The following is a 17,498-nucleotide window of genomic DNA, read 5'->3' on the forward strand; positions in this document are numbered from 1 at the left end:
ACAATACACACTGCTCTCTCCCACCTGGAAAAAAGGGACACATATGTGAGAATGCTGTTTGTAGACTACAGCTCAGCATTCAACACCATGCTCAGCGTGCCCTCCAAGCTTGATGAGAAACTCCGGGCTCTGGGCTTAAACAGCTCGCTGTGCAGCTGGATCCTGGACTTCCTGTCAGGCAGACGTCAGGTGGTTAGAATGGGCAGCAACATCTCATCACTGACCCTCAACACTGGAGCCTTGCAGGGCTGTGTTCTCAGCCCACTACTGTATTCACTGTACACACATGACTGTGTGGCAACACATAGCTCCAATGCCATCATTAAGTTTGCTGATGATATGACGGTGGTAGGTCTTATCACTGATGATGATGAAAGAGCCTACAGAGAGGAGGTGCACACTCTGACACGCTGGTGTCAGGAGCACAACCTCTCCCTCAACGTCAGTAAAACCAAGGAGCTTGTGATGGACTTCAGGAGGAAAGACAGAGAATACAGCCCCATCACCATTAATGGAGCACCGGTGGAGAGAGTCAGCAGTTTCAAGTTCCTCGGTGTCCACATTACTGAGGAACTCACATGGTCCGTCCACACTGAGGCCATTGTGAAGAATGCTCACCAGCGCCTCTTCTTCCTGAGACGGCTGAGGAAGTTTGGAATGAACCAACACATCCTCACACGGTTCTACACTAGTACTGTAGAGAGTATCCTGACTGGCTGCATCACTGCCTGGTACGGCAATAGCACCGGCCACAACTGCAAAGCCCTGCAAAGGGTGGTGCGAACTGCCAGAAACATCATCGGAGGTGAGCTTCCCTCCCTCCAGGACATATACACAAGGCGGTGTGTGAAAAAAGCTCGGAGGATCATCAGAGACTCCAGCCACCCGAGTCATGGGCTGTTCTCACTGCTACCATCAGGCAGGTGGTATCGCAGCATCAGGACCTGCACCAGCCGACTACATGACAGCTTCTTCCCCCAAGCAATCAGACTTTTAACACTCTTACGATCAACAGTCAGAACTGCACTTTATTAATCTTCATCTTATTATCTCACACTGGACTGTCAAATATATTCTCCACATATATTTATTTTATATACTCTTATTTATTTATTTTTATTGTATGTGTATTCTATATTGTGTGTATTGTTTACTGTACATTGTATATAATTATTGTGTTGTGTAAGTATGTGTACATTTGATATGTAAATTGTGTTGTGTAAGTATGTTGTTTATTGTAATTGGTATATGTCTCGTCACTGTCATGACTGCTATGTTGCTCGGACCTGCACACAAGAATTTCACCTACTGTTGCACTTGTGTACATGGCCGTGTGACAAAGTGATTTGATTTGATTTGATTTGATTTGATTTGATTTGATTTGAAGTGAATGAACTAGATGTTTTCAAGGCACAGTCGGGGGCGTTCACCATTTGTATTGATCGTCTCAGCACATTACCATATGAATAACGCCCTCTGCCCGTTGGTGTGATCACATTAGCTATAATTAGGTGAACTGGTAAAAACTGTACATTGGTTTGTTTCATACAGATTACATTGCAGTTATATTAAATATAACTGCATTTGTAAAGCCGGGATGTTAACTTTAAAGAGCTCCGGCTCCGCTTATTCCACAACGAGACTGCTTCTGAATTTATAATTTTTTATTTTTGTAATAATTCCCTAATACTTTGGGATCTACATAAAATGAAGCTGTGAAAGTTTCGAGTGCATCTGGACTGTGATCTGTGTAATTCTTCCTCTCCTCCATCAGGTGTGAACTGCAGTGCTGCTCTCGCGCATCATTAGTTTAATATGATTTCATTTTACGTTAAATGAGATCAAACGACTATTCGACAATGAAAATTGTTCTCGTAATTTTTTTCTTTTCGACTGTGTCGATAATGTAAACTAATTGTTTCAGCCCTAATGCAAATGATAATATGCTTGTAAACTCACCTGCTTTGGATGCTTGTATTTATCCGGGTGTCTGTCTTTCAGTTTTCAAGTTTGATGTGTTTCCTCCTTTCGTCAGAAAATTGTGAAAGCAGCATTTACAAATAGGTTTTTGCTGATCTATGATGTTTCCCTTTTCATCGGCCTCAAATACAAAGAATTTCCAAACCTGGCTTTTTCCACTTTTCTTTTCGACAAGATTCAGTTGAGACTCCGCAGCAGCTTTGCTTGTCATCATATTTTGCTTGTTGTGAGCGTTCAAAACTTCCCGACTCTGATTTGGAACCGGGTAGACCCGGTACTCGGTACCCCGGTACCTTCAGAAATTCTGGTATCGTAAATGTTTTTTGTTTGAGTACCGACTTGGTACCGGAGTACCGGTATTTTTGACAACACTAGTCAGGAATATGTCAGTCGTGACATTCTCTGGTCAAATATTTTATAACGACAGATAAACTGTATAATTGACTGTTATCCCAGGCAACCGATTTCCTACAAAGCTCTTCTAGTTTCATGTCTCTCGGATCACGCCACACTCTCTTTCATCTCATGTTTTAAAATCATTTCAGGAAGGGGTGGACAATATGCTGGATAAAACTGCATTATAAAAATCAATGATGTGTTTTGGATTGTGCCGTGAGGTCTGTATAGAAACATTGAATTTGATAAAAAATAATGCAATGATATGTCAAAGTCATTTGGTTAAGGTTTAAACTCATTTGATTAGAAAGCTTTTTGAAGATAAAAAATCTGCAGAAAACAGAATTTGGGAAAAAATATACATGTTTGAAAAAATTAATATTAAAAAAAGGCCTAATATTAGTGGATTTCATAGGGCCCCACATGAACCACGCAAATTGAGATGAATAGAATATTTAAGTGATGTGGAGTCATTAGTGTTTGTTTTTATCACGATTAATCACATTATTTTTCATAGTTCAATCAAGATTATTTTACTCTGTATACTTCTTTTCCACAATTTATATCTCTAATTGGGACATGCTCAGGCAGGACGTAAATCACAACTTGCATCACTTCTATGAGTACCACGACTCAAGCGCTTGCCACTGCGGCTCTGATATTTTCTAAATGATTGAGAACATAATTCTTTTCCTCTGCATCTAAAAACAGAGATCAGATGTATTCTGTCTTTTCACAGGAAGAGGAATTTGTTCAGTGAGAAGTCTCTGACCAGACCATTGGCCTCCAGTCCTGTCAAACACACAGAGAGGGATGATGTCAGGATGGTGAGAACTTAACACTCATGAATTCAACTCAAACGAGATCAGGCCTCCCATCTGAAGGCTCATTTAAAAAAAACTTTCAAGCTGGCCCAAAGCTTGGCATTTTTCACAGCAGTATATTTTACATTATAAGTGGGTAGTTGACAAGAAATTCTTTTGGGACGCTGACGTCCTCTGGTGTGTCATGCTATACTCCATATAAAATTTTATTTTGAAGGGATCACCCAAAACTGAAAATTCTCTCATGTTTATGCACCCTCATGTCATCCCAGATGTGCATGACTTTCTTTCTTCAGCTGAACACAAATGAGAAATATATCAGCTCTGTAGGTCCATACAATTCAAGTGAATGATGGCCAGAACTTTGAAGCTCAAAAAAGCAAATAAAGGCAGCATAAAATTAATCCATTTGACACTTTTTTTAATCCATGTTTAACCCTAAAAAAAAAGGCTTTTTTTACTATCAATCTCCACTTCACATTTTTTTTTTTTTGGTGATTCACATTTTTCATGCACATCACCCCCTACTGTGCAAGAAGATCATTTATATTAAAAAAGGGACTTATATTTTGATCTGTTTCTCACCCACATCTATCATATCAATTCAGAAACATGGATTTAACCACTGGAGTTGTCTGGATTACTGTTATGTCTCTTATTTGCTTTTGGAGCATCAAAGTTCTGGTCACCATTCACTTGCATTGTATGGACCTACAGAGCTGAAATATTCTTCTAAAAATCTTCATTTGTGTTCTGCAGAAGAAAGAAAGTCAGACACATCTGAGATGGCACGAGAGTGAATAAATGATGAGAGAATTTTCAGTTTTGAACGAATCTCCATTTATGCTAATTATTTAGTAGTTACTGTTTATTCAGAAAGTATTCAGACCTCTTCATTTCTTTCACATTTTGTTATGTTGCAGCCTTATGCTGAAATGCTTTAAATTCTTTTATTTTATTCACATCAATCTACACTCCATTCCCCATATTGACAAAGCAAAAACCAGATTTTTGATAACTGCAAATGTATTAAAAAGTAAACACTGAAATCACATTGACATAAGTATTCAGACCCTTAAATCAGTACTTCGTTGAAGCACCTTTGGAAGCGATTACAGCCTCAAGTCTTTTTGGGTATGATGCGATGAGCTTTGCACACCTGGATTTGGGGATTTTCTGACATTCTTCTCTGCAAATCCTCAAGCTCTGTCAGGTTGGACGGGGACCGTCGGTGAACAGCCATATTTTCAGGTCTCCCCCCATTTTGGGGTCGTTGACCTGTTGGAAGATGAACCTTCATCCTAGTCTGAGGACCGGAGCGCTCTGGACCAGGTTTTCATTAAGGATATATCTGGATTTATAACCCTGACCAGATCTGTCCCCCAGTCCCTGCTGCTGAAAAACACCCCCACAGCATGATGCTACCACCACAATGCTTAACCGTTGGGATGGTATTGTGCAGGGGATGAGCAATGCCTGGTTTCCTCCAGACATGATGCTTTGAATTGAGGCCAAGCAGTTTAATCTTCATTTTATCAGACCAGAGAATCTTGTTTCTCACATTCTTGAGTCATTTAGGTGCTTTTTAGCCCAGATCAGTGAAGTGTTGCAGTGATGGTTGTCCTTCTGCAATTTACTCCCATCTCCACGCATGATCTCCTGAATCTCAACCAGAGTGACCATCGGGTTCTTGGTCATTTCTCTTACCAAGGCCCTTCTCCCCTGATTGCTCAGTTTGGCTGGGCGTCCAGCTCTAGGAAGAGTCCTGGTTGTTCCAAACTTCCATTTAAGAATTATGGAGGCCACTGTGCTCTTGGAAACGTGTGTGTGTGTGTGTGTGTGTGTGTGTGTGCGCGTGCGCCTGCCTTTCCAAATCATGTCCAATCAATGGAATTTGCCACAGGTGGACTCCAATCACAATGTAGAAACATCTCAAAGATGATCCAGAGAAATATGATGCACCTGAGCTAAATTGCAAGTGTCATTGCAAAGGGTCTGAATACTTTTGTCAATGTGATATTTCAGATTTTTCCGTCTTTTTAATACGTTTGCAAAGTTAGCAAAAATCTGGTTTTTGCTTTGTCATTATGGGGTATAGTGTGTAAATTGATGTGAATAAAATAAAATAATTTAAAGCATTTTGGCATAACGCTGCAACATAATGTGAAGAAAATGAAGGATTTTCTGAATTCACTGTAATATGCATGCAACTTTTCTGTCCTCATGCAAATTGAGAGACTTATTGGAATGTTTTAAATAAGATGATAATTTTTTTTTTTTATAAACTTTCAGAATAAATTTGAACTTAAAGCAGGGTTCCCATGCTTCCTGGAAAGCCACTGCAGTTTTCCAGTTATGGAAGTGTCATAGAATATGACATATCTGGATGAAGATTAACACTGTGTAATTGTTTAATTAAATCACAGCTTTACATCTTGTCTGTAGTTGAGAAACTACCATCAAAAACACACAGAATTGATTTAAATGGACACGTGTTGTGGCCTAAATTGTTCGGCACATAAAATGTCCTGGAAAATTGTGCCTTGAAAAGAGTGGGAACCATGTAACAAAAAACAAAACAGAATGGCAGTTCTTGTGTCTATGGCTTACAACCAGATATTTCCCATTGTCTCTGTAGAATTAGACATTTCCATGACTCTGTCCTGAGGAGGTAAACCTGAAGTGAGGGAAGAGAAGTTGGAGAAACAGTGTGCTGGAAACATTCAGATCATTATATAGAGAGCACTTAAAGAGCTGCAGGACTCCTGAACTTAAAGAGAGAGGTGCTGCATCATGTGACATCCTCAGGAATTTACTGCATGTGAAGGGGAACAGCAGAAATGATGTGGAACAGCCAAACATCTGTTCTCTCTCTCTCTCTCTCTGTAATGCCTCCACAATCTTTATATGTACAGTACTGTGCAAAAGTTTAGGCAGTTGTGAAATATGCACATAACTGTTAATCAGAAGGTTGCTGGTTCGATCCCCACAGTCACCAACATTGTGTCCTTGAGTAAGACACTTAACTCCAGGTTGTTCCCTGTAATAAGTGCACTGTAAGTCGCTTTGGATAAAAGCGTCTGCCAAATGCATACATTTAAATGTAAATATCAATTATGGGTGCCAAAAGCAAGTGAAATGTTGTGGAAATCAGACAATATTTGTAATTTTTTTATTAGATTGTTTTTATGAGAAAAACTTTTCACTCTAAACCAATAGTGTCCTAAAAGCAAATTAGAGATCAATAAAACAAACATCTTTACTTTAAACCAACACCTAAATCTAGCCGATTGTGTCCTAAAAGCAAATGAGAGGTGACAAAACAGACGTCATTACTATAAACCAATATCTAAACCTAATTGATAGTGCTCTAAAGCAAATTAGAGGTGAACAAAACGGACATCATTACCCTAAACTTAACCAATGGTATTTTCTGAAGCAACCACGTCATTTCATGTCGCTTCTATGATACTTTCATCTCACATGTCAACCTGCGTGCTTGGCTGGGCTCAAACTGCAGTCTTTTTAGTCCAAATCCAGCACTCCCTCAGGTGAATTATCACATTGTATATAAGTGTGTAATGTAAGTGTAGTGCAAGCATTAAAATAGATGGGTTTTTTTAAACCGAGTAAAAGTGTTTGGATATCATAACAGCAGTATGTGAGTAATAGTGTGAAACATTGATGTTTATGAAGTCATAATCAGCTCTTGTACTCTTGATTTGTAGAAATGTAGATATAGTAATGTTCATTCAATTAGACTATCTTGTATAATGTCATCATGATAATGAGTTCAGAGGTTTGGTGAATTCTACAATCTGTTCATTGTGAATGCAGTGATTGTAATGGATGCTTCAGTGAGAATTTCCCGAGCTCTCCATGTCCCAGGACAGTGATCTTCTCGTCTTTGTTCCTTACGCTCTGTTTCTCCTGCAGGCGGAGGGACACAGGAGGCCCATCTCCTCTGATGATGGTGACTTTGAGGCACGCTTCAACAGCTGGAACCTGGGGGTAAGACTGGACGTGTTTCATATATCCCCCATCTGCCCATACCTTTATAATTCAGCTTGGTTTCACACTGCGTATTCTCATATTGGACTCTTTGTTGCTTGTGAATGTTCTTCAAAAAGCATTTCATATGAACAGCGCCAAAGTAGAATTGATATATTCTTTATGAAGGCCTTGAATAATAATTACAGCAACAAAACACATTGGTACAGATGATTTTCCCTCTCTTTAATGAAACCCAAAAAACTGTATTACAGTGCAAAAATCAGTATTTTATTCAAACCAACGCAATTCATCTTATCTGCAGCACTATCTCTGTGCCATGTGAATTTAAATCAGATCATTGTCATTCAGACTCATGACAGAGTGTACCTTGTTAACAAAAGTCAGCGCTATTTCATAAAATTCTTGAGAAGAGTTTTTGACCATGAATTAAACCAACCAGCTCCGAGGTGAATCACAACCTCACAAACTTTAATTAGATGCAAAACACAACTTGAATATTGGACCCAAAAACAAAGGTACAAGACTGTGTACTTAACGTCCTTAATGAGGGAATGAACTACAATCCCATGAAGCATTGCAAATGTTGTAATCGAATTAAAAACAATGGAAAATATAGCTGCGAGCAGCGATGGCGGGCCCAAGCCGGTGGCACCGCCACCCCCGTGCCTTTAGGGTTGCTGTGCATGATGGGCAATAACGTAACCTCGCTTTGACTGTCGAGAAGACGTGTGCTGTAGCGCTTGCATCAGTGTGTGCTCTGCAAAAGTGCGCATCAAGGGCACATATCGACCACAAAGTATGCGTGAGCACCCTTCTGATACCTAAAATGAAAAATGAGACACCCTACGGTCTCATGGAGTTAATGGACACATGAAATAAGTACACAAGAATGACAATTCATATGAAGTGTGCCATTTGGGACAGGGCCTAGGACCGTGAACCACAATAGTCACATCTATGAGGTAATTCAAATGTAGAATAATTTTTGATGTCATAGGATGTCATAGGTCAATATCTTTTGCAGCACTTAAATGTGTTAATCCAGAAGGCCAGTATTTATCTGGAGGTCTTTGTACAGGTTTATTAATGTAATTATAATTTACGCACCGCTGAAGTTTCATCGAGATCAGTTAATGTATGCAGAAGTTATAACACACTTCCTGTTTCTCTTTTCACGCCATCATTTCGTTTCCTCGCCACGGCAAGATGTTATATTTATATATACTGTGTTACATGTTATATTTTGTTCTGTTCTCCCCCTAAAATGATCAGATCACTTAAGACAACATGAATTATACCAATGGAGTCGTATGGATTGCTTTTGTGCTCCCTTTATGTGCTTTTTGGAGCTTCAGAGTTCATTTGCATTTCTGTTGGTCGGAGCTATTGACTGTAAATTAGAAAGTTGTTCGGCTTGACGAGAACAATATACACGCCGAGTTTTGTAACTGTAGATAGAACTAACTAAGTTATAACACACTTTATGTGTCCTTTTTTAGTCATAAATCAATTTCCTCGCCACGGCCAAACCGTTCGAGATATCAAAAATCCGTCCGGAATGTAGCATCCTCAATGACTTGACTTCATGCTGACCGAGTTTGGTGGTGATTGGATTCATTCTCTAGGAGGAATATATATAATTCCAGAGCATGTGTTTCCAAACAACCCATAATAGCCGACTTCCTGTTGGGCTGGCGTAAAACTTAGAGCACGGAAGTTGTTCGGCCCGATGAGATCTAGAAGTGTACCGAGTTTCATATTAATTCATGCAAGCGTGTTTGATATATGGACCAAGTTTTCGGACCCCGTTCAATGGGGCCACACCCAGGTACCAGATTCAGCCCGGCGCTGATGGCCGCGGGTTCTGACCTGTGTGCAAAGTTTCAAGAGGTTTTGAGTACGTTAAGAGCCCCAAAAGTGCCCGAATAGTCGTAAGAAAAATAATATCCTAAGGAAAACAATAGGGCCTTTGCCTTTTCAAGGCTTGGGCCCTAAAAATAAAACTATTGATTTAATATTGTTGATTATAAGTGTTCAAGGTTAACCAATAGTTGTGTTGCCTATACAGATAACTAAAACAAACTGATTATCGAAAACTTTCCACTCAATGTCAATAATGCTGAACTTTAGGAAGCATTTCTTTCTGACAATATTTGCCCTCTCACAATTATACTTTTATTTCAGATGCATATATCATGTTCTTAAATTTTCTCTACATAACTACATCATAAAATTAGGAAACTTGTATGGAAGTTAATTTTGTCAGAACGGAGAAAAGTTTGGGAAACTTTATAGTAAAAACAGAAAAACTATAAAACAGAAAACATTTCATCTGTTCCTGTGCGCGTGCATTAACACATGTACTGTGCTCACACTTGGTCTTCTGAAGCTTGCAAATTTGTGAGCAAAAATACAATTTTAGGCTGCATATTTATATAAGATTGCCATTAATGATTCAATTACTATTGATAATTAACTTAGAAATTCACTTGGAAACAAAACCTATTCGGAGTGCTTATGTGTATAATCTGACTGGAACAAAGATGACTCCTCTCAACCCCAGGAGAAAACAAAACCTCATCAGATCTGCATGAATTCATGTGACTTTTATTTTATTTTAAACAAAACATTGTATTAAGAGGAAAAGTACGCAATTTCTATCCATGTTTGAAGCGCCCGCTAGGAAACTATTAAAGTAGATTTTTTCCAGTAGCACTATTATCGGCCCCGATTAATCAGTAAATTCAAGATATCGGTCAACCTCTAATAAGTATAGAAACAATGTATTTAAATGTTATTGCTAAATATCAGATGTATAAAAATATAGTTTAAGATTGTAGGATGAGTGTCTCTATTGCGTCATTCGGGAGTAGAAGGTCGCTGCAGAGGTCTTTTGGTGGGCTTTGTTTACTGTGATTCTCTGATTGGTGGATTGTTTTTTTCTCTTCAGGATCATGGGTAGTGTAGTTCTTCACCAGGAATTCCACTATTAAACACGGTTTAAAAAATGGTTCAAAAGTAGCATATATCATTGATTAACAAATTAAAAATCAATTGCCTATATGAAACCAGAAACCAACAAACAAACAGATTTTTTACTTCTGGAACCAGACTGTTGCGCTGTTGTGCTATAATATATATAAAAAATATATATAAAAAAAATCACATTGTTTGCAGTTGATGACTGCTCCATGTGGGAGGCAAAATGTGCTTCAGTGATTGCTCAACATGTTGGCAAGCACACTTCTCGGGATCAAAGTGTTTTATATGCCTGCTTTGGCCTCCAGAGTTTCTCAATAGCCTTTTTTGACTTCCCTGCAGATTTCAAAACCGAGCCTGTTGGTTCTGTCACAAAGTTTATGCAAGAAATCAGGAGTCTGAACTTTGCTTTTATCAGAGAGTGTAGTGTTGAGATAAGTAAGTGCCCTTGAGAGTGGGTCTGCTGTGGCTCCGGGCTCCTGTGCTGCTGCAGGCACTGATGCTGGACTTATCAACAGCTGTATCAAGTGTGCACATGCACCACAGCACTGATCACAGCCTGCAGACTGCTGTGATAACATGTTGCTGCTGTCCAGTGCTCCGGTTGAGTTCACAACCACAAAAGATGAGATGAGATAGAGATAGATAGATATACAGACAGACAGACAGACAGTGATAGATAGATAGAGAGACAGACAGACAGACAGAAATTGATATACAGATAGATGGATGGACGGACGGACGGACAGATAGACAGAAAGTGATATATAGATAGACAGACAGACAGACAGACAGACAGACAGACAGTGATAGATAGATAGAGAGACAGACAGACAGACAGAAATTGATATACAGATAGATGGATGGACGGACGGACGGACAGATAGACAGAAAGTGATATATAGATAGACAATGATAGACAGACAGACATACCTAGATATATAGATAGGCAGACAGACATACCTAGATAGACAGACAAACAGACAGTGATAGATAGATAGATAGATAGATAGATAGATAGATAGATAGATAGATAGATATACACTCACCTAAAGGATTATTAGGAACACATACTAATATTGTGTTTGACCCCCTTTCGCCTTCAGAACTGCCTTCATTCTACGTGGCATTGATTCAACAAGGTGCTGAAAGCATTCTTTAGAAATGTTGGCCCATATTGATAGGATAGCATCTTGCAGTTGATGGAGATTTGTGGGATTCACATCCAGGGCACGAAGCTCCCGTTCCACCACATCCCAAGGATGCTCTATTGGGTTGAGATCTGGTGACTGTGGGGGCCATTTTAGTACAGTGAACTCATTGTCATGTTCAAGAAACCAATTTGAAATGATTCGAGCTTTGTGACATGGTGCATTATCCTGCTGGAAGTAGCCATCAGAGGATGGGTACATGGTGGCCATAAAGGGATGGACATGGTCAGAAACAATGCTCAGGTAGGCCGTGGCATTTAAACGATGCCCAATTGGCACTAAGGGGCCTAAAGTGTGCCAAGAAAACATCCCCCACACCATTACACCACCACCACCAGCCTGCACAGTGGTAACAAGGCATGATGTATCCATGTTCTCATTCTGTTTACGCCAAATTCTGACTCTACCATCTGAATGTCTCAACAGAAATCGAGACTCATCAGACCAGGCAACATTTTTCCAGTCTTCAACTGTCCAATTTTGGTGAGCTTGCAAATTGTAGCCACTTTTTCCTATTTGTAGTGGAGATGAGTGGTACCCGGTGGGGTCTTCTGCTGTTGTAGCCCATCCGCCTCAAGGTTGTGCGTGTTGTGGCTTCACAAATGCTTTGCTGCATACCTCGGTTGTAACGAGTGGTTATTTCAGGCAAAGTTGCTCTTCTATCAGCTTGAATCAGTCGGCCCATTCTCCTCTAGCATCAACAAGGCATTTTCGGCCCACAGGACTGCCGCATACTGGATGTTTTCCCTTTTCACACCATTCTTTGTAAACCCTAGAAATGGTTGTGCGTGAAAATCCCAGTAACTGAGCAGATTGTGAAATACTCAGACCGGCCCGTCTGGCACCAACAACCATGCCACGCTCAAAATTGCTTAAATCACCTTTCTTTTCCATTCTGACATTCAGTTTGGAGTTCAGGAGATTGTCTTGACCAGGACCACACCCCTAAATGCATTGAAGCAACTGCCATGTGATTGGTTGATTAGATAATTGCATTAATGAGAAACTGAACAGGTGTTCCTAATAATCCTTTAGGTGAGTGTAGATACATACAGAAAGTGATAGATAGATAGACAGTGATAGATAGATAGACAGACAGACAGAGATGGATAGACAGACAGACAGACAGACAGACAGAGATAGATAGATAGATATACAGACCTACAGACAGAGATAGATAGACAGTCAAACAGACAGACAGACAGTGATAGATAGATATACAGACATACACAAAGTGTTATATATATAAATATAGACAGACAGACAGAAGTGATATATAGATAGACAGACAGTGATAGATAGATAGACAGACAGACAGACATACATACCTGGATAGACAGGCAGACAGACAGAGATAGATAGATAGACAGACAGTGATAGATAGATAGATAGATATACAGACATACACAAAGTGTTATATATATATATATATATAGACAGACAGACAGACAGAAAGTGATGTATAGATAGACAGACAGACAGAAAGTGACAGACAGACAGTGATGGATGGATGGATGGATAGATAGATAGATCAGACAGATAGATATACAGACATACAGAAAGAGATAGATAGACAGACAGACAGACAGAGATAGATTGACAGTCAAACAGACAGACAGACAGTGATAGATAGATATACAGACATACACAAAGTGTTATATATATAAATATAGACAGACAGACAGAAGTGATATATAGATAGACAGACAGTGATAGATAGACAGACAGACAGACAGACAGACAGACATACCTGGATAGATAGGCAGACAGACAGAGATAGATAGATAGATAGATAGATAGATATACAGACATACACAAAGTGGATGGATGGATGGATGGATAGATAGATAGATCAGACCGATAGATAGATAGATAGATAGATATACAGACATACAGAAAGAGATAGATAGACAAACAGACAGACAGAAGGTAATAGATGGATGGATAGACAGACTGTCAGACAGAGATAGATAGACAGACAAACAGACAGACTGACAGTGATAGATAGATAGATATACAGACGTACAAAGTGTTATATAGATATACAGACAGACATACCTAGATATATAGACAGACAGACAGACAGACAGAGATAGATAGACAGACAGACAGACAGAAGGTGATAGATGGATGGATAGACAGACTGTCAGACAGAGATAGATAGACAGACAAACAGACAGACTGACAGTGATAGATAGATAGATATACAGACGTACAAAGTGTTATATAGATATACAGACAGACATACCTAGATATATAGACAGACAGACAGACAGACAGAGATAGATAGACAGACAGACAGACGGTGATAGATGGATGGATGGATGGATAGATAGATAGATATACAGATCAGACAGACAGATGAAATGCTGGACACAGACAACCCAATTCTCACCATAACCTACTATACTAAAGGCACCTTCCTTCTGCAAGGCAATGAGGCAAGCCTGAACTAATTCGAGGAGATCTTCCCCCTGCTGAAGGCCAGAGTAGTGGAGGAGAGAGACGAGCCTCACGCACACAGCACAGACTCTGAGGAGGACGGCCCAGCCATTCTTCCACCTGCACCATCAGACTGGCGACTGAGAGACAGTTTAGCTTTGCTGGAACTGGACTTCACTGAATTCAGAGAACACACTCAAGTCAAACTCTCAGACACACGCAACACAAACATTTACATCCAAGAGCTCAAAGATGAGCTCAGACAGCTGAAGAAAGACACCAACTCCTCCATCACTGAACTCAACAGAGCTCTCAGAGAACTGCAAGGAGAAAACCAAACTCTCCGCGTACAGATGTGCAAGCTAGAGGAGGACAACGAGAGAAAAGAAGAGAGCTTCTCCAGACAGCTGCAAGAAATGAGAGAGCAGTTACAGAAAAACACAGAAGACAACACACATCACTACAGTACAGCTCCTACTACAGACTACACAAACACAGACAGCGAGCCTGCCACAAACACACAGACACCTGCAGAAACACAACCCCCCCCCCGCCCACCCTCCAGAACCTGATCCAGATGTTCTCCTCCTCATGGACTCTAATGGAAATTTCTTGGACCCACAGAAACACTTCCCACATCAGAAAGTCTCTGCAAAACGATGCAGCACAACTGGCCACGCCCACCAGATAATCAGAGACTTCCCAGGACACCCCTCATGTGTCATAATCCACACTGGGACCAATGACCTTCACTCACTGCGCAACAACACTGCTGATGCTGTCAGAAAAATGGCAGAAATCACCAACAAAAAGTTTCCAGAATCCCGGATTGTTATCTCCACACTTCTCCCACGACATGACACACCACCACACATCATCCACAACATTAACACTGAAATTTCCTGCAGATGTTCTACACTTCCAAACGTGCACCTGGTCCACCACATCGGCCCCCAACACCTGTACGATGGGCTCCACCTGCACAGAGATGCAGTGCGCATTTTTGCAAGGGCCCTTAAAGACGCAGCGCTGGGCCGCACCCCGTGGTCACAGAGACATCTGTTACCGACTCCAGAACACTACCGGCCCATCCACCCCTACATGCCCAGACACACCCCCCCGACCCCGATGAGGAATCACCCCTACATGCCCAGACACACCCCCCGACCCCGGCGAGGAGAGACGTCGGCTGGACAAGCATACCACATCATCCACACCCACCTATGGCTCACTATACATCTGTAAACCTGCAGTCACCAACTCCACGTCCACCTGCTGGCCATCAAGCCCCCATTAGCAAGAAGAAACCAAAAAAAACTCCACACCCAGATAAATCCCTCCACCCGAGAGCACCGAGCTACGCTGAAGCTTTAGCCCGGCCTCCTGCTCCACCCACCAGCTCCAGCTCCACCTCTGCCAGCGAACTGAGCCAGATCAGAGAGATGCTACACACACTGTGCAACCAGCTCCTGAACAGATAAGAACACACACAGTGCTCTACTGACAAAAAAAAAAAAAAAAGAAGAAGTGCACTATTGTAAATTGTTTGCCATGTATGTTTTCACATGTACACTATCTTCACTTTACTTTCTCTCTGTCTCACCAAATAGGTTTATCTTTTAGAATACGAATGCGTTCATTTCAAAGAAGTTGCTGGAATATTCAGGGTCTTAATTCTTCAACATTTGGTTCTAAAAGCACAGACCCAGAATTTCTAAAACATATCGAAGATGTTGATATAATAATCCTCACTGAAACCTGGTGTCGAAATGATGCGCTTACCTACTGTCCCTCAGGCTATTATGAAGTAATTGTACCCTCAGTTAAAATAAGTACAGTTCATCGTGGACGAGACTCGGGAGGAATTCTGGTGTGGTACAGGGAGGATCTGGCCAAACACATTTCTACTATTTCAGTTGGAAAATTTCATTGCTGGTTAAAACTAAACCAAATTGGCATTTCTGCTACAGACACATATCTCTGTGCCATCTACATTCCCCCAGCGGATTCCCCTTACCATGACGAGGATTATCTCAACAACATCCACACAGAGATCAGCCGTTTCCAGGCCCAGGGAAACGTGCTGTTGTGTGGAGATTTTAATGCAAGAACTGGATCTGAACCTGATGACATAGATCCAAAGGGCAATGAATATGTCTTTGGCCAGAACCCCCCGAGCCTCACAAGAAAACTTCCACCGAGAAACAACCTTGACCAGACAGTAAATAAAACCGGTAGAGAGTTGGTGCAGCTCTGCCGAGCCTCAGGCCTGTACATACTGAACGGCAGGATCAGAGGGGACTCTTTAGGGAGGTTCACGTGTTGTTCAGGTCTTGGAGCTAGTGTAGTTGACTATGCCATCACTGACATGGACCCATCCTCCTTCAATGCATTCACTGTCAAACAGCAAACTCCGCTTTCTGACCATAACCAAACTAACATCTATATCAAAACACACGACACACCAGAACAAAACAGACTGGAAACCTGCCAAATGTATCAGGTCCAGCAGAGATACAGATGGGCTCCGGACAGCGCAGATACATTTGTCCAAGCCCTCAGATCTGAAGAACTAAAAATCTAATAAATACATTTATTAATAAAAAATTTGAAACAACTAAAGATGGTGTTAATTCGGCCACAAATGAAATCAATTACATATTTAAAAAAGCAGCACATAGAAGTGAATTGAAAAAGAAAGGCAAAAAATACACTAAAAATACTCCAAAAGATGAAAAATGGTTTGACTCAGACTGCAAAACATTAAGAAAACAACTTAGAAAATTATCAAATCTGAAACATAAAGAACCAAACAACACTGACTTAAGAACTGAATACTTTTCCAAACTAAAAATATATAAAGACACGATTAGAGTGAAGAAGCAACACCATCTGACCAAAAGTATACAAGAATTAGAACATTCAATAAATCAAAATCAGTTCTGGGATATGTGGAATAATCTGAGCACAGCAAAACCACAAGACCTACCAATACAAGATGGAGAAATCTGGACAAATCATTTTGAAAACTTATATAAAGAAATCCCATCAAAACAACTCAATGACAATTATAATCTGATCCAACAAAATCTACAAACTTATGAAGAGACAATTCAAAATAATCAAAATCCACTTGACTTCCAAATCACACATGAAGAATTGACAAACAAACTGAAAAAGCAAAAAGGTAATAAATCTTGTGGTCCTGACAGCATTCTGAGTGAGATGCTGAAACACAGCACACCGGAGCTGCAGGCGGCGCTGCTCAAACTGTTCAACATTGTCCTTCGGTCAGGCTGTTTTCCTGACATCTGGAGCCAAGGACTTATTACCCCAATTCATAAGAGTGGAAATAAATTAGACCCTAATAATTTCAGAGGCATTTGTGTGAGCAGTAATCTGGGGAAGTTATTTAGCAGTATTTTAAACAATAGAATTGTAGACTTCCTTAAAGAACACAATGTCCTGAGCAAGAGTCAGATTGGCTTCGTTCCAAATCACAGAACTACTGACCACATTTACACCCTACACACCCTAATCAATAAACACGTAAAACAGACCAAAAACGGAAAAATATTTGCATGCTTTGTCGATTTAAAAAAAGCATTTGATTATATTTGGCACAACGGACTATATTACAAACTCTTACAAA

At 40.4% G+C, this 17,498-nt stretch overlaps 1 protein-coding gene across 4 annotated transcripts in view; it reads left to right on the plus strand.

The window, feature by feature from the left end:
• LOC127647467 (centrosomal protein of 112 kDa-like) overlaps positions 1-17,498 on the plus strand; it is a 308,426-nt gene that overhangs the window by 31,032 nt on the left and 259,896 nt on the right. For all 4 annotated transcript variants that reach the window (XM_052131726.1, XM_052131727.1, XM_052131728.1 and 1 more), the window contains exons 5-6: positions 3,116-3,203; positions 7,137-7,211. In XM_052131726.1, coding sequence (XP_051987686.1) covers positions 3,116-3,203; positions 7,137-7,211 — 163 coding nt within the window. The remainder of the gene's footprint in view (positions 1-3,115; positions 3,204-7,136; positions 7,212-17,498) is intronic.

The sequence above is a fragment of the Xyrauchen texanus genome, chromosome 8 (assembly GCF_025860055.1).
Source record: "Xyrauchen texanus isolate HMW12.3.18 chromosome 8, RBS_HiC_50CHRs, whole genome shotgun sequence".
In the NCBI taxonomy this organism is placed as follows: Eukaryota; Metazoa; Chordata; class Actinopteri; order Cypriniformes; family Catostomidae; genus Xyrauchen; species Xyrauchen texanus.